Source organism: Zeus faber, assembly GCF_960531495.2.
Source record: "Zeus faber genome assembly, chromosome: 7".
NCBI classification, from domain to species: Eukaryota; Metazoa; Chordata; class Actinopteri; order Zeiformes; family Zeidae; genus Zeus; species Zeus faber.
This window is the reverse complement of record NC_137203.1, coordinates 21,657,607-21,675,504: the sequence shown is the minus strand read 5'-3', so window position 1 is coordinate 21,675,504 and position 17,898 is coordinate 21,657,607. Positions and strand designations below refer to the sequence as shown.

At 44.3% G+C, this 17,898-nt stretch overlaps 2 protein-coding genes across 2 annotated transcripts; both read left to right on the top strand.

The window, feature by feature from the left end:
- Window positions 1–148: 148 nt before the first annotated feature.
- On the top strand, window positions 149–3,383 carry carnmt1 (carnosine N-methyltransferase 1). Its single transcript, XM_080004664.1, has 7 exons — window positions 149–377; window positions 530–696; window positions 1,046–1,186; window positions 1,521–1,699; window positions 1,797–1,910; window positions 2,211–2,314; window positions 2,486–3,383. Exons 1-7 carry the CDS (start codon window positions 249–251, stop codon window positions 2,666–2,668), a joined length of 1,017 nt encoding a protein of 338 aa, XP_079860790.1. The 5' UTR covers window positions 149–248; the 3' UTR covers window positions 2,669–3,383.
- A 660-nt stretch (window positions 3,384–4,043) lies between these two features.
- On the top strand, window positions 4,044–7,951 carry LOC307233309 (uncharacterized protein C9orf40 homolog). The gene is made up of 2 exons (XM_080004627.1): window positions 4,044–4,436; window positions 7,098–7,951. Exons 1-2 carry the CDS (start codon window positions 4,092–4,094, stop codon window positions 7,263–7,265), a joined length of 513 nt encoding a protein of 170 aa, XP_079860753.1. The 5' UTR covers window positions 4,044–4,091; the 3' UTR covers window positions 7,266–7,951.
- Window positions 7,952–17,898: the final 9,947 nt, after the last annotated feature.

Here is a 17,898-nt window from a genome sequence, read left to right as displayed (position 1 = left end):
CCAAGCTAATGTAATCGTGACGCTAGTTGCTCCCAGACAATTAAAGAAACTCAAGGACACAATTCTGTGCCCCTCTCCTAAAATGATAATAATAAAAAAAAAAAGGCTTAGACGTCTGCCTGTCTGTCTGCCTGTCTGTCTGTCTGTTTGCCTGTCTGCCTGTCTGTCTGTGATGTGTTAGAGTCCACGTCCAGGAGCAGGTGAAACGTGCCGAGCGGCAGTTTGGGAGCCTTACCCAGCGGCATCAGATGCTTCTGCCAGGTGTGATTCCCAACCTGGCCCGGATAAGCCAGTGTGTGGAGCACAACCAGGAGGTGCTGCAGGCCATTGTCCTCAACTGTATCCACATGTTTGAGAACATGGAGTACGGTGAGGAGGTAGGGCTATCAACTCATTTAGCCATGCTTAACGTGCAAGTCAGTATTTATCGGCATAGTTCTTACCTTGTTCTGACATAGGTCTCTGCTTTTTGTGCGTTTAGCCCCGCTGGACAATTAGACTCTGCTTTGTCCCGCTCTTTATGCTTCAGGATGATCTGAGGAAAGTGCGTCCGTCCTCTACATTTGACATGGACAAGCTGAAGTCCACCATCAAGCAGTTTGTGAGAGACTGGAGCGAAGCAGGCCAGGCTGAGAGGAACTCCTGCTACTGGCCCCTCATCCACGAGATCCAGAGACTCTTCCCAAGTGACCGATAGTGAGAGATGCTCATGCTCAGCCGTTGACATATCACACAGAGTACAAAAATAATGTGACCCACTCAGCACTCCATGTAGATTCCTACGGTGCAGCTAATTCAAACCACCATTTCAAGTTGCATTTATCGTTGCCTCAAAGTCTGAAAGGAAAACTCATTATAGTGGTATCAATATTAACATTATAGAATATGTGATTGTAGTAGGATTAACTCCACCTATCCAAAAGCCTTGATAAGCAAAAACATCATGGGGGGGCGCGCATGTGACAGCTTAGTCACATGTCACGACAGTATGGTCGTCAGTGCAAGTATTCTAATCAAATGGACTTTGTGTATTTCATTCTGCCAGTGACGTGTCTAAGGTGAGCGTGCTGGTCCCGGGCGCAGGGCTCGGCCGCTTAGCCTGGGAGATCGCTCGACTGGGCTACATGTGCCAGGGGAATGAATGGAGCTTCTTCATGCTCTTCTCTTCAAACTTTGTACTCAATAGGTACGTTTTTACATTTCTACTCCGGCTACATGAATCCACTCTTATTAACTACCAATTACTGTCACTCTCCCCCCACGCAGGCTGGGAATGTTTTCCCTTGTAGTAGAATTGTGCTGCAAGCTGACAAATGCATTACAGTACAATTATTATTATTATTTTTTTTAAAGATGTTCCTGATTTTATCACTGAAAACTGAATAGTTGAATAGTGCTTGGTGTCACCAGAAATCATACATTTTCTTCCATGGCAAGATTGAACATTCCCGTCACTCTTTTTCACGTATGATCTCACCGCCATCGCCCCAATCCTCTTAACTGTGGGCTGCTCACTTCAGGTGCGAGAAGGTGAACTCTCTGACCCTTTACCCCTGGATCCACCAGTTTAGCAACAACAGGAAGTCATCTGACCAGGCACGGCCTATCACTTTCCCCGATGTGAACCCCCAGAGCTTGCCACCTACTTCAGACTTTTCAATGGTAGCAGGGGATTTCCTGGAGGTGTACACAGACCCTGGTCAGTGATGATTTTGTATTACTGAAGGCGAGCTGTGGTATGAATTGTGATTTAGACTTGTAGAATATAACCTTTTGTTTTGCTCCCTCTCCCTCAGACACCTGGGATTGTGTGGCCACCTGCTTCTTCATTGACACAGCTCACAATGTTCTGGACTATGTGGAGACAATTTGGAAGATTCTGAAACCTGGAGGTGTCTGGATCAACCTAGGTGAGTCGGTTAATGGGAAAGGGCAGTGTGGGCTCCATATCCCCATATTTGAGGAAATAAGCCAAATATTCCAAATTGAATAATTGTACTTTTGTACTTTGGTATTTTTTGTATTAATTGCATTTGAAGTTTAAACAGACTACAGCACCTGTAGATTTTGGTGTGACCCCAAGCAGGTTTTCACAGTGGAAACCATTGATGTTACATTTGGTATAAGAACTCAGCAAAGGCATTCTAAAGCAATCCCTACTCACTAAGGCCATAAGAAGAAATGTATTTTATATGTTCTCGTTTCACCAGGTCCACTTCTGTACCATTTTGAGAACATGGCAAATGAGCTGTCGATTGAACTGAGCTATGAAGAGATCAGGGCAGCGATCATCAAATATGGCTTTCACATGGAGGTAACTGACGTCAGAATTCAGTGCTTTGATTTTATTATTTGCTCTCTTATGACTTTAATTTTAAATCGTGCAGTTTTTGCTTACGAGTCCCTCATGGCAAACATTTACTCTCTACCTGTGAAAATGATGAAATTAATTAGTTAAACAAATTATTATTTACCCCCCTGGCAGGTGGAAAGAGAGTCGGTCCAGACCACGTACACCGAGAATGAGCGCTCTATGTTGAAATACGTCTACGACTGTGTCTTCTTTGTGGCACGGAAACCAGCACACTTGTGCACCAACGGAGCACAAGATGACCAAGTGCCGCCCGCCAAGGCAGCGCGGTGTGAGGAGCGCGACAGCCTGACGTGACACGGGGCCATTTGGACTTGTCCTTCAGGGCTGCGAACTTGGAGGCGAGCAGCTTTTGGCCGGGAGGAAAACAGATTGAAAGAAAAAATAAGAAAACAAAAATGCCTATGGACACATGTTTTTTTTTTTTTTGTTTTTTTTTTTTTTTCTGTCATGCTCCTCTTTAGGATTCCTCTCGTGGGAGAAAGTTGCCAGATCAATCCGCCGACTTCCTTTTTTTGGGAGCAGGTCAGGCTGAAGCCTATGTCTCACATCACATTCATAATATGCCCTGTTCCATCTGACGCATATTTACTGGTGTCTCGTGAAGTTGCAAGGTGCTTTTCCCCCCTCAAATACGTCCTGTTTTTCTATGAAATGTGCAGAGACTAAATGCATCCCTCGAGACCTGGGCTGTGGTGCACCCTTGCTACCTTCTCTTAATGATTTCTGTCAATTGGGCTCCTGTCTTTTTTTTTTTTTTTATTCCAAAGTGTTTTGTTTTTTTTATTTTTATTTTTTTTATTTTTACTCCCTGATTTCTGAGTGAGCTTTTATCATGGTTGGCGGCTATGTCTGTGGGACACACTCTGATTTGGCTGAACACATGAAGGTATTTGTTTTAACATTTTGTCAATTTTTACCTACCTTGGTTGATTTGAGAAAAAAAGAAATGACAAAGGAGGATATAGGAAAAGTTGTTTTAAACTTATTGTATGATTGGACATCTGTAGGATCACCCCTAGAACGTTTCTACTAAATTTGCAATAAAAGTTTTAAAATGGAAAGTTGTGTGGACAGATTTCTGTAAGCCGTACGCTAAGGGAATCTGTCATTCTGGATGTCTGGAGGAGTGATGAAGACGTATCGTATACAGAAATTAGTGGCTTATGGTCCGACAATAGAGAACGGCTTGATCGCTTTGGCAAGGGAAACAAAAAAGCTCAAAACGACAATATTGTGGGGGTGTGATACGTTTGTCGATTTCGTCCCGAACACGAGACTACACCGGGACCTTGCACCGACCCGTCTTATCTCATAAGGACCTTGACCCCCTCTATTCTTCTCTAGCTCTGTCCTTGACCACCGACAAAATATGCAGCAATTGTAAAATCGTTTTGGAGAAAAGCAATCGCTAAAAGAGGTGATGTGCATTTGTCGGTGTGTTTTTCAATTATTATATTCATTATTCCCTATACATTATACCTATTATAGTCAAATGTCCCTATACGTTTGACTATGAATAGAAAACTTCAAACAATAAAAAACAACCGAAAAGGAATTATTATTATTATTATTATTATTATTGCTGTATACAATCTGAAGAGTGGTCCTCCTATTGGCTGAGATGAGCCCACGTGGTTATATTATGGGCTGGGCGGCGGCGGCGGTCCAGGAAGCGTCGCGGCGCAGCTTTCGCCGTCGCGGTGTTCGGTGCACGAAAATGACCAAAAGGCGCGCGGAGGACAGCTCGTTGTGCGGCGCTCCTCCGAAAAGCCGTTATGGCTGCAGCGAGAGCGCCGTGGGGGACGCGGGCGTCAAGCCGCCATCGCTGCTCTCCGCGTCGGATGGCCGCTCCAGGAAGAGAGCGCACGGCGCCGAACGAGAGCCCGAACCGCGGGGGTCGTTTCTCCGTCGCAAAACCGGAAGTGGTGACCCGGGAGGCCGCGCGTCGCATCGCTTGACGGCAGCTGCGAGTCCGGGCGGTTGCCCGCCGCGTGAGGGCCCCGGGGAACGTCGCCGGGGGGACGGCGCCGCTGCTCGGGTCGAGTTTCCTCGTGTTGGTGTGGTACGTGAACAAATTAAACGATGATTGCGGTTACGTGAACAAATTAAACGATGATTGTGGTTACGTGAACAAATTAAACGATGATTGTTGCTTGCGTCTTCTGAAGCGCGCCCAGAGCTGGTGTCATTGCGGCAAGCGTCCACTAGATGTCACTAAATGCATGTTGTTTGGGGACGCTAATTTGCCCCATTTAAATGACGGTTAAGTTTAGGTATAAGGATAGAGATGGTTAAGTTTAGGTATAAGGATGGAGATGGTTAAGTTGAGGTATAATGTTAGATGGTTAAGTACAGGCGTTGGTGGGCCTTTGTGATGCATGCTGTGTTGGTGGCCCACGTGAGGTCGTTGGAGGTGTGCCGACACAGGTATTTACAGGTGGACACCATCGCCACGGCTGCTAAAGTCCACGACCATCTCCTTAGTCTTCCCCACGTTGATGCAGAGATCGTTTGCTCTGCGCCAGTCCACAAGTTCTTCCGCCTCCTGCCTGTGCACAGGCTCGTCGCCGATGGAGATCAGTCCGACCACAGCCGTGTCATTTGCAAACTTCGCTATATGATTGCTCGTGCACTTTGCAGAGCAATCATATGGGAGGAGCGTGTACAGCAGGAGGCTCAGGACACATCGCTGTGGGGAGCCGGTGTTGAGCGTGAGGGTGGGAGATGAGACGCCATGGATAACAGACTGTGGCCTGTTTGTCGAGAAGTCCAGGACCTAGTTGGAGAGAGATGGTTCTAGTCCCAACAGCAGCAGTTTGTTGACTAGTGTCTGCGGAATGATAGTGTTAAAAGCAAAACTAAAGTCCAGGAAGCGCAGCCTGACATAGGAATCCCTGCTCTCCAGGTCGGTGAGAGCAGAGTGGACAACAGCTGACACTGCGTCGGACACAGACCGGTTCTTCCTATAAGCATACTGATGGGGGTCCATGCTGATAGTGTCCCTTATGTGGGCCAAAACCAATCGTTCAAAGCATTTCATGATTATCGGAGCGAGGGCCACCGGACGATAGTCATTCATGCTTCCCACAGATGAGTTTTTGGGAACCGGAACGATAGTGGACGTCTTGAGACAAACGGGCACCACAGCTTGGGAGAGTGAGATGTTGAAGATATCAGTCAACACGCCTGTGAGCTCCTGAGCACAACCTCTCAGAACCCGTCCCGGGACGTTGTCCGGGCCTGCTGCTTTGCGGGAATTGATCCTCCGCAGCGTCCCCCTCACATCCACAGCAGACACACTGAGGGGCAGCTCACCTGGTGGGAGTGTGAGCCTGGTGCTGTGGGAGGAGATGGGTTATGCCCTTCCACATGACCGGGGGTCATTGGTGGAAAAATAACCCTGTATGCTGAGGGCATAAGTGGCCTTTGCCTTTTTGATGCCAGCCTCCAATTCCCTCCTCACTGCTCTTAGTGCCACTGTATCTCCAGACCTAAAGGCTGAATCCCGTGCCTTCAGAAGAGACCGCACCTCTCCATTCAGCCAGGGTTTCTGATTGGGACAGACGGTTATTTTCCTGGTGGTGGTGACGTCATCAATACATTTGCTGATGTATCCACAAACGGCTGGCACATATTCATCCAGGTCTACCCGGCCCTCACCAGTTGCTGCTCATCTGAACACTTGCCAGTCAGTGCACTCCAAACAGTCCTGGAGCATAGAGACAGCTCTACTGGGCCACACAGTGATGGTCTTCTGTGTGGGCTTGTTGTCTTTGAGCACGGGATGATGGAACAGCCACCAGCAGGATGGAGATGTGGTCAGAGAAGCCCAGGTGGGGGCGGGGCACCGCTCTGTACGCCTCCCGTCTGTGGGTGTACACATGGTCCAGCGTGTAGTTTCTCCTGGTTGCTAAGGAGACGTGCTGGTGAAAGTCTGGCAAAATATCCGTCAATTTAGCCTGATTAAAGTCCCCTGCTACCACGAAAAAAAGGTAGGTATAAGGTTAGATGGTTAGGGTTAGAGCTGGTTAAGTTTAGAGATGGTTAAGGTTAGGTATACGGTAAGATGGTTAAGGTTAGGTATACGGTAAGATGGTTAAGGTTAGGTATAATGTTAGATGGTTACAGTTATGTATAAGGTTAAATGGTTAAGGTTAGAGCTGGTTACGCTTAGAGATGGTCATGGTTAGGTATAAGGTTAGATGGTTAAGGTTAGAACTGGTTAAGTTTAGAGATGGTTAAGGTTAAGTATACGGTAAGGTATAATGTTAGATGGTTAAGGTTAGGTATAAGGTTAAATAGTTAAGGTTAGAGATGGTTAGGGTGTCGTCCATGTGTCCTACGCCCTGTCAGGAAAAACTAGGGTCCTAAGACTGCAGTCCTGAAACTGCAGCATCCTCTATTGCAGGAGCATGCTACCCCCTTGATAAGTGGCAAGAAGAATTTTGTTAAAACAAAAAAAAAAAAAGTTGCCATTTCAAATTGAATTCTGCGACCTGTAGTGTAGTACACCAAAGACAATTGTATGGATTGCCTCTTTAAATCTTAGTTGCAAAGTAGTTTGAGCTGTGCGGTATTTAGTTCAGCGTGTCTCTGTGGACATCCTCAACCTCACGAGGGTAATGTTGGATGGGTCGGTACTGCCTCGGCCACATGCTCTTCGAGTGACGTGTGCACGTCTTTCTTTGTCCTCATGCAGTTGTCTCCTGTTCCTCTCAACCAGGTGAACGACAAGAGCACCGGCAACGACTGCACTTACAACTCTTTCCAGTACTGGAGGGCACCCTTGCCTGCACTCGATCTCTCACTCCTCGAGGATGTCGACCCTCCGTGTGAGGGCAGAGAAAAGCCGAAGCTCAAAGACTCCTCATCTGACGTCATGGAAACGTGAACATGATCAAAGGCGGGAGGAACCCATTTTGCCGTAACGGTCACCGGGCAGGAGTTGTGAAGAAAATGTGACGTGTTTTACAGTTGCCATCTAGTACGCTCACAGGTATTTGTCCATAGACACTGAATGAAAGGAACACATGTTGGATCTGTTCAACTGGTCCTGGAGGGATGCAGCCTCCTTATATGATGATAGGGATGCCTTAGTCTTCAACTAGCTTTTGTATTCTGCAGCTATTGTATTTCCTCCAGAGGTTGAAAACTTCAAAATACCACGTTTGGAAGCCCTGGTATTTAAATCATAACTACAGTTCGACATTAGAGGGAAAAAGTTATTACTGTATAACATGGAAATATGATCCCACTTAAAGTATGTTTTAATGTGTGGTTAGCATTGTAAAACGAATCTGTTAGGACATAAGTTTGCTTCACTATGACAATTACTTTTTTACTAGTTTTGAACATCGCAAAAAAAAAAAACATTTTTGGGAGTAACATGTACCAGATATTATGATTATGTGCAGACCAAGTTAGAAATTCCTTTCAATCACAAAATGTTATGTTAGCTTATTAGTACAGTTAATGTTTATTTCCTGATATTTGCTCTATTAGTATTCACCTTGCTGTCTGTACATGAAACACCGTCAGATATGTATTGTTTTTGAGTAATAAATAGTTTTTCTTTGTATGAAATACTGGAATTACCTTAATTTTCTTAACTCAGTATTTCCGTGGGAATGGGCAACTTGGTATGTTAGTGCATGACTAATAATTGGTTAATACTCAAATCTGAAAGTTTGTGTAGACTTCTACCTGCACTGATATCGACACTTGATTAAGCCATCTACTCCGGAAACATACTCCTCATTTAGAAGAGCTTGATTAGCGCTGTTTCCCTCACCAAGTTAATTCCACAAAGTATCATATAGCCTCTTAACAGCTTGACCCTTAAATTTAAGTATTAATAACTGTTGCAGCTTTATAGAGCGGCCCCATCATTATTCACTGACTCCTGCTCATCACCCCCCCTTGTGGCAAAATAAGAATACTACCATTTTAAGAAATGATGCTGCTGCAGTATGCTATACTACAAAACTATTCTAATATACATTAAATGGTGCTATAATCTATCAAACACATTTTACATAATTATAAATGACTATTCTTTAATTTCCTTTGTGATGGCGGCGACTAAATGACTGGAAAACGTTGAGGCCTGGTTTAATGTCTTGGCTATAGGCAATGGAGAAGCTTTATTTTATTTCCCTCGGCATAACCAGTTATTCTACCTGTTCTTTGTAAACCCAGGCAGGTGTTATGTGGTTGGATGGTGAATATACAGTATGTATGTGAACATTGGCATCATCTGCCTCTTCCATCGCGTTTGCTACACCACTTCTGATTGGCTACTGAGAGAGTAGCCGGAATGTGTCCTGAAATTTGATTGATTGGAGGCATTGTGTAGTGTAAAAAGCTGGCACTAGTTTCCGGGCAGAAGACGAAAAGCATGTCAGGTATGTTTTATTTTCCGAGGTCTTTAGGATGTAATCGAGCATCTCCACAGTGAGACTCAGATCTCATCTGTCTGTTTTTACTGTAAATAAATATTTGTATTTTACACTAACCTGCTTTCAAATGTTAATGGATGACATACAATATGATGTCAATACCTGTTGGATTACACGTATAGAAAAAGGTTGGGAACTGAAAACAAATGGTAACAACATAAGTTCAATTACACAGTTATTTTATTCTTTAGTTCAGGTCCAAGATAATTTTTGAAGTTAGTGCAGTTGTTGTTAAACAGGGATATTATATTTTATTAATATTGAACGAATTCAAAGTAACAGAATCCAGAGCGCTTCACATTAGATGATTTGGATGTGGGCAGTGGGGCATACTGTATACAGCATTATATACAATACGTACATATATACAGAATAGTAAGTGCACTATAGGGACCCTATAGACCCTATCAAAGCTGTAGTTACAGTGAGCTGTGTCTGCTCTGGTCCCTTCCCGTGTCTCTTGCTGCCTGTTGCAATGGGAGAAAACATGATATTGTAGGAATGCAACACTTTGGTTCTTATTACTATATCACCATTTTTATTACTATATAACAACATTAACAGCGTTTGAGTCCCATGATTAGAACGCTTCAATGACAAATTGATGCGCAATAAACAATGAATCGAAACTGACCTGCTCAAAGTCCTTGCGGTGTCGGTCTTTCAAGTTTAGCGAGGTTGGATGCGTCTCCTGTTGTTTGAAATGGCCGCAGGCAAACTAGTTTCTGGACATCCATGTTTCCTTGCTCATCAATCTGCTTCAAAGGCAAAGTATTTCCAAAGTGTGACCTTTTCCGTTCTTTTCTGCCAGAGCAGGCGGGGCTCCTGCAGCAGCACTGCAAGCCATTCCTGTGGCTTCCAAAACTTCCAGGTGTCACACCTCCTCCCGCAGTTCGGTCCCTCGCTCGACTTGATGAATGTGTCACATCCATACAGTGCGTTACCTCTCTGTACTACCGGTGGAAACTAGTACCGTCCCATTTTTTTTTAAATTAGGCATTGACTATTTGACTTGGTACTGCGGTATTGGTTCTCGTGACATCGCTGGTACAACAGACGCAGCACAGGGTCTTGAATATCTTCCTGAAGAAGGCTTTGACGCTGACCTTCTTCCTCTTCAAGGGAGCCGCTGAAAACCACAAGAAAACATTAGTTGATGTGCAAACAGAGCTCCAAACCTTCAAACATAAGGAGACTTTTTGACAACTGACTGACCTGGCTGGATGTCTCTGACCTGTGTCCATGAAGTCCATGAAGTACTGCAAATTAAAGGTTCATGCAGTCACTTCATAGTTATTAATCAATGGTGACCCCAAAATTATTCCTCTGACAACTCATTTGTGTTTGATATTAAAAACGACACATTTTGGGGTGTGGTTCATTTAATACCTATGACTGATGATCATTTTGTTGATGTGACGGTTTTAAGTCAAATGATCCAAAGGTGTGCAAGTTATGTTCTATGTGCACCAAACTGTGCACTACTCTTCCTTTTCTGAGCTGGGCTGTTCGTCTGAGGGCTCTTGCTGAGATTCAAGCTTGTTTAAATGTTATAAATTCTCTTAAAAGACGGAATGGGGAGATGATGTAAGACAACGCCCACCTCTTGCCACTGTCTGTGGATTCCAGCTGGACCCTGGACCACCTCTGGAACTCCATACTATCAGTGCTGCAGCTGGGACTCTCACTGAATCCCTCGATGCTGAAAATCAATCAATCAATAAAACTGTGACTTTTTCCTAGCCAGAACTTCACAAACAAATATATTTTGACGTGCTGAATTAAATGCAGCTTTAGGCAACTTACTACCTGGAACTGTGCGGACCAAGCTCTGCGCTCCCCCTCTTCCTCTTCTGGGCCGGGCTGGTCGTCTGGGAGCTGCCGAGATTAAAGCTGGTTTAAATATGACGAATTATGTGAAAAGTCAGAATGGGAGATGGTGCAAGAAACACCCACCTGTTGCCACTGTCTATGGAGTCCATCTGGACCCTCGTCCACTTCTGGAACTCCAACTTCTTAGCGCTGCAGCTGGGGCTCTGACTGAATCCCTCAACACTAGAAGACAGTCAAAGCGGTACAACCGTGTGCCTTTTCTCGCCAAAACTGCATGAAAACTGAATTAAATGCAGCTAGTGTTGATGGGTTTTAATTCGAATGAGTCCCAAGGTGTGTGTGTGTGTGTGTGTGTGTGTGTGTGTGTGTGTGCGTGCGTGCGTGTGTGTGAGCGTCGGCGGTGTGTACCTACCTGGAGCTGTGCGAACCAAACTCCGCACACCCTCTCTTCCTCTTCTGAGCTGGGCCGATCGCCGGGGAACTGCAGAGATCAAAAGCTCGTTTAAATGTTACGAAGGATCCGAAAAGTCAGCAACGGGGGACGAGGCGAGAAGCACCCACCCGTCGCTGCTCGTCCACTCCTCGGCCTGCGTTCTCTTGGCGCTGCAGCCGGGGCTCTGACTGGATCCCTCAACACTAGAAGACAGTTGTCGTAGTAAAAATAGGAATGAAACTCTAAATGTCTTTCCTAAACCTTAAACAAAACAGGACGCCCCGGGAGCCCCCTCAAACTACATGTCTGGACCCCCCTGAGTGTTCCTTCTGTATGAAAGTTCTCGTTCCTGGTAGCGGAGTTAGGTTCATCTCACCAGATACGCATTGAAAGTCCAATTGAAAGTCTCCTTTTTCTCTTAATAATAATAATAATAATAATAATAATTATTATTATTATTATTATTGTTATTGTTATTGTTATTATTATTAATATTATTAATAATAATATTTTTAATTCCACCCGTCTCCCACCCTTCTTCTTCTGAGCGCGGAGGAATCCGACATCCGCCAACACAAGACTCCGAACGAAACTGAGGTAGAGTACGAACTGGTTTTAAAAGCTGGACAGAAGGCTTAAATATTTACGGACACGGTTGCTACGCGTGGTTAATAACGCCCCCCCCCGCCGCTTGCTACGCGAAGTAAGGTGACGTTCGTGGACACGGTCGGTTTTTCGCAAAAAGAAACGTGTTTGAAATGGATCGTCGATAAATCCGTCGACACCAGGGGAAACCTGGCAAGGGAACACGTACGAGAGGTGCGTTTCACGGGGAAGGTAAACCCGTGATCTGAGGAGGGAAGGTGGAAAAGAGTGATCGATCTGTGTGTGTGTGTGTGTGTGTGTGTGTGTGTGTGTGTGTGTCAGCGGCCTTGCCTACCTGGAGATTTGTGAACCAAACTCTGCCCACCCTCCCATCCTCTCCTGAGCTGGGCTGATCGTCTGAGAGCTGCTGAGATGGAGGCTTGTTTGAATGTTATGAATGATCTGAAAAGTCGGTATGGGAGATGACGCAAGGAACGCCCACCTGCTGCTACTGTCCGTGGAGTCCTGCTGGACCCCCGTCCACTCCTCGGCCTGCGTTCTCTTGGCGCTGCGGCCGGGGCTCTGACTGAATCCCTCAAAGCTAAAAGATCCAATAAAACTGCGAACCTTTTCTAGTCGGACTGCACTGATAATACAGTATTTCTTGACTTGTTGGGTTGAATGCAGCTGCTTTTATCGTTTTAATTCAAATGAGTCCCAGGGTATGTACTGTATGTGTCAGCGGTTTGTACCTACCTGGAGCTCTGCGAACCAAACTCCGCACACCCTCTCTTCCTCTTCTGAGCTGGGCTGATCGCCGGAGAACTGCAGAGATTAAAGCTCGTTTAAATGTTATGAATTATCCGAAAAATCAGTATGGGCTATGCAAGAAACGCCCACCCGTCGCTGCTGTCCGTGCAGCCCCGCTGGACCCTCGTCCACTCCTTGGTCTGCATTCTCTCCGCGCTGCAGCTGGGGCTCTGACTGAATCCCTCAAAACTAGAAGACAATCACCCAATTAAACTGTGAACCGTTTCTAGCCACATCTACACACTAATACTTTTTTTTTTTTTTTTTTTTTTTACCAGAGACTTACTGGCAGCTGTCTATAAGGTGACCAGTCATGAAGGGATGCTCCAACACCTCAGCAGGCGTGATGCGTTGGGTGGAATCCACATGAAGCATCCTCTTCACCAGTGCCACAAAGTCCATCCGGTCAATGTCCAGAGGCTTCAGAGGAGGAGGAGGAGGGGGAAGAGGAACAATAGAAACCTTTGCTTCAGTAGATACAACACACATGTTGTCAGTGTTATTGGGAGTATGATTCTGGTCTGATTCAGTACTTTCTGGGAATCTACATTTAAAAAAATCAAATATAACCACCTACAGGCACAAGATCGTCCAGGAATCTGGACGATCTGGGAATCAGGAGATTGGCCTCGGCGGATGAGATACCTGTCTCCTGCTCATACATCTTGAGAGTCTGAAAAGAGAAGCTGATATAACTCTCATATAATTCCAAGACAGACAGACAGACAAATGGATAGTAGGTCTACCTTGAGTCTCCACAGAGAACCATATGAGCGGGTATTCTTGGTGAAAAACAAGGGAGTTCTGACCCCTACATTGAGCAGCTGATCGGCTGGCTGACCCCGGCTTTCACAGATGAACCTCATCTGGAAAAAAAGACAACGTTAAGATATACTTCAAAAAACATGAAACTCATGGGATTAACAACACACAATTAGATATAGATACATTATTTGATGTAAACTCAACCATATCGGTTATTTCTCTTTCATTTAGGACAAAACATCTTACACGCTGTTAGTTGCTAAGACCACATAATTGTTTTGAGGGCTTATAAAGTATTATACTTTATTTTCACAATGTAAAGATTCAACTGAAGATTATTCTATTTTAAATAGTGTGTTTATAATTCCCGCACTAACCATGTCATACTCAGAGTGGCCTGGATACAGCGGATTTCCCAGGAAGATCTCCGCGGCCACACAGCCAAGAGACCACATGTCCACAGCCTCGGTCCACGGTAGGCCCAGCATGACCTCTGGAGACCTGAGGGTCACAAACAGAAACATATTCGAGGAACCATTCAAAGCCAAAGCCACGTCCGCAATAGGGGGTGTCAGTCACCAACCTGTACCATCGGGTCTGAATATGGCAACCCGTCCATGCTTGGGAGACATGGCAAGCCTCGCCAAAGTCAATGAGTTTGACCTGAAGTGGCTGTGCAACATTGTCCACCAGCATGATGTTCTCAGGCTTGAGGTCAGCGTGGATGATCCCAATCAGCTTCAGGTGGCCTAGGGCTATGGCCACCTGAAAAGTCATAAACGCACATTCCTTTTAATTAGTATCTGAACAACGTTGTGTAATGGTTTCATTTTAATGGTTTAAAAACTCTTCCAATACGGTTGCCCTCTGTCAAAACCGTCTTTCAATAATATCACAACACATCTAGTTAAATATTATTCAAAGACTGGAAACGGACTACTTTCTTCAAACTTCTATTGGTTTAAAAAAAAGAAAAAGAAGATAATAAAACTGGAAGACAAATTTCCCCCACATATCTCATAGGCCCGGAAGTCAAATGATGCAGGAGTTCACCATTCATCGAGGAAAAGGAGAATTTTGTTGAGAATAAATGACTGACCTCATGCAGAATTATCCTGACGTCATCCAATGGCAGGGACTGGTAGCCTCTCTGCCGAACAAACTCCAGGAGACTCATGTCCAGCAGCTCGAACTCCAGACAGATGTGTTGTTTGTGCTGAAACGCACTGTGCCATCTGACGATGTTGCACATGTCTGGGTCCAAAGCGCTCAGCCTTCTGAGCACGTCCACCTGGAGACACGGAGGGGTTAGGGAGACATTTCTACAACAGCAATGTCACACCTGAAACACGCTCCAGTCAGTGATGAGACGCGTGCAAAATTGAAACTGCGTGTGTTTTTGAAAATAACTCAAAACGATCAATTTCTCTCCTATTTTAAACTTTGACAAGACACACAGCGGCTTTACCTCGTGCTTTGCCTGGTTAATGTATTGTGGTTGGCTCTTAATTATCTTTACAGCCACCAATTCATTGGTGGTCGTGACGGTGCACTTGGCGACCTTCCCGAAGCTTCCCTCACCCACGAAGGATTCCACCAAGTAGCACCTGACGCCTGACACCAGCACGTCACCTCGAAACACCTGGAAGTCACAGCGAGAAGAGTGGGCAGGAGAGGATTCCTGCAGCTGAAAACCTTGCGCTGAGGAGGACAGGACACAAGGGATAAGGACGCAACATTGAGTCAAATCCAAACACAAAATTGGTCTTGTGAATTATTCATTAGGTCTATATCCTTGCATTCTGACACCATATATGATTTTTTGTTTTTAATCAAAGTGATGTAGCTCTATAATGACAGGTACCTTTACTTTTAGTACTTTAATAACATTTAAGAGCAAGTATTTATATACTTTTAGTTATGCAGAAATGCCAATCGCATATTTACACTTTTAACTTTCCTGAATCAGCAGCATTCCCAGTCCCTGTTTTCTTTTTTACCTTTTGTGACCCTTACTACTAACACAAACACAATATTTCCACTTATGATCACGAAAGGTTCTATAAATCAGAACGTCTTTGTTTTTCAGAAAGTTGAGTTAGACAACGAATTGCAATCGAGGCATAAGAAAATATTGCTACCAAACCTTGAAAATAGAATAATTGAACAGAGGTCAAAGGCGCAAAGCTATTTACCAAAAGTTGGAGGAATTGGTTCCTTGTGTTTTGGCTTGTTTTTGATGTATATTATATATATTTTAAAACCAAAGTCCTGCGCCATAGTTATTTGCTTTGAAAAGTATTGGTATAAAAGTCAAAAGTGTCCAAAAGAATTAATATATTCAAGTGCAGATACTTGAAAAATCAACATAAGGACAATAAAACCCTATTCCACCGCTGCGCAAGACTAACTGAAAAACAACCAAACGATTTTGCTTGGCTTGTTGTCACAAACAAAAAAAAAACATTTAGGCGCTTTGTACTCACGTAAATCTCTCCTACGCAGTAATTTGCGCGCCATGAAGGAAGGTGTGTGTGTGTATGTGTGTGTGTGTGTAGGGTGGCGCCCCACCACTTCCTTCATTCAGTTGGTGATTGAGTGGTGTCACATTAATGCCTGAATTAATGCAGACAAAAATACTATATTGCGCACCAATAGGGTTGCCAGCCTCTTCCGGATTGGGAGGGAATTTGCTTCAGTCTCCCGAATATTTTGGTGGGGCTGGAATGATCGTAAACAAATACAGGAATGTTGTTTTGCTATGTTGGTACAGGATACTAGAAATTTGGTAATGTGTGATGGTTAAAGGGAGTAGATGGAGACAGACAGAGCATCAATTTGATGCTTTGTATGCCTGACTGCAATGTGGTATAATAATAATGGGCATCGTACTTGGCACATTTCTATTGGTTATTATACGTTTTGAAATACCAAACAAACACATAAATCCACCAACTAAAATAAAAATGAATCTGCAGAAATTTGTTCGGACCCAGACGGCAACCCTATGCACAAGTAAAGTTAGGGCAAATTACGCATAGTGTAGAGAGCCTAGTTTTGGTCAATAGACTCGTCGACGGCAAGATAAAATGAGAGAAATGGGACGTGGTTAAACCCTGGTTATATTATACACCAGGCATCTAGTGAATGGAAAAGGTTCCAACGTAATCGCAATGCTCATTCAAGGTCAATCATGTAAGTCCGAAATATGAATGAATCACTGGGGTTGTAGAACTCGAATGATGATAGTGTGCTCATCAGGTGCTGTCGATGCATCTACAGTAAGTGGTTTGTGGTTACCTAAAAAGTCCAACCTTTACATTTAAGTCTTACTGTGATGTCACAGAGCACAACATTCTTCACGAGGAACTTTGATTAACATGGCAACCTTTTCATTTGTATCTGCTTGTGGTGTGTGTGTGTGTGTGTGTGTGTGTGTGTGTGTGTGCGTGCGTGCGTGCGTGCGTGCATGCGTGCCTGCGTGCGTGTGTATGCGTGCTTGTGTGTGCTTGTAATTGTAATACAATGTGATACATATATAATATGATATGTTAGGAATAATGTGCAGTCAGTCGGTCATTATTGCGAAATAACCCCCAACAGATGATCGGGTTTTGTATCTTCCTGAAGATTTTTTTCCTCTCAATAATGACCTTTACGGCTTTGGCTTCAAACCAGCTCAATGCCAGTTAGCGGGGTTGCTCTGTCCATTGCACATAGAGTCACATCGTCCTTAAAATGCTCTGTTTGTGTGAAGAACATTAAGAATAAAGAAATAAAGAAATTCAGCGTAAATTCTGCCTAAAGCCCATCACACGTTTTTGCTCAACACCACACCTAGTGGCGAAAGACCACTACTAAAAAGGTTATAACACTGGAGTCTGTGTGTTCACTGCTTGTTCACTACTGTGTATTCAATCCTGATGGATTTCTGAACTCTTACTTAATTTTGTTGTCGTAGATTGCCTGACATATGACTGATGTTAGCCAGTGTAACTTGAACGTAGCAAGATAAGCTCTTAGTGCACTGTCCAAATCAATGTCATCATGGTTCGCCACCAACAGTGAAAACAACATAATGAGCCTATGCATAAAGCCAGAGGTGTAATGAGTACTAAATTATTTTACTCAAATAAAAGCACTGTTACATGGTGAAATTATAGCTTGCTTAAATGTTAGCTCTTCTGTCAGATCAGACCAGAGGGTCTAGACTTTGCTCCCCACGTGCATCAATGAGCCATGGACGCCCATCACCCTGACGCCGGTTCACCGGTTGTCCTTCCTTGGGCCACTTTTGGTAGGTACTAACCACTGCATACCGGGAACACCCCACAAGACCTGCTGTTTTGGAGATACTCTGACTCAGTCATCTAACTATCACAACTTTGCCCGTGTCAAAGTGGCTCAGATCCTTACGCTTGCCCATTTGTCCTGCTTCCAACACATCAACTTCAAGAACTGACCATGTCACTGTCCACTGGAACGAGATGAGCAATGTTATTCACTTGACCATTCAGTTGTTTTAATGTTGTGGCTGATCAGTGTATATAACATTTTAGAACACCTCATTTTAGAACACCTTTATAAAATTAAGTTCTTTAACAAATTAAATGAAACAATGAAATAAACATTGCATAAAT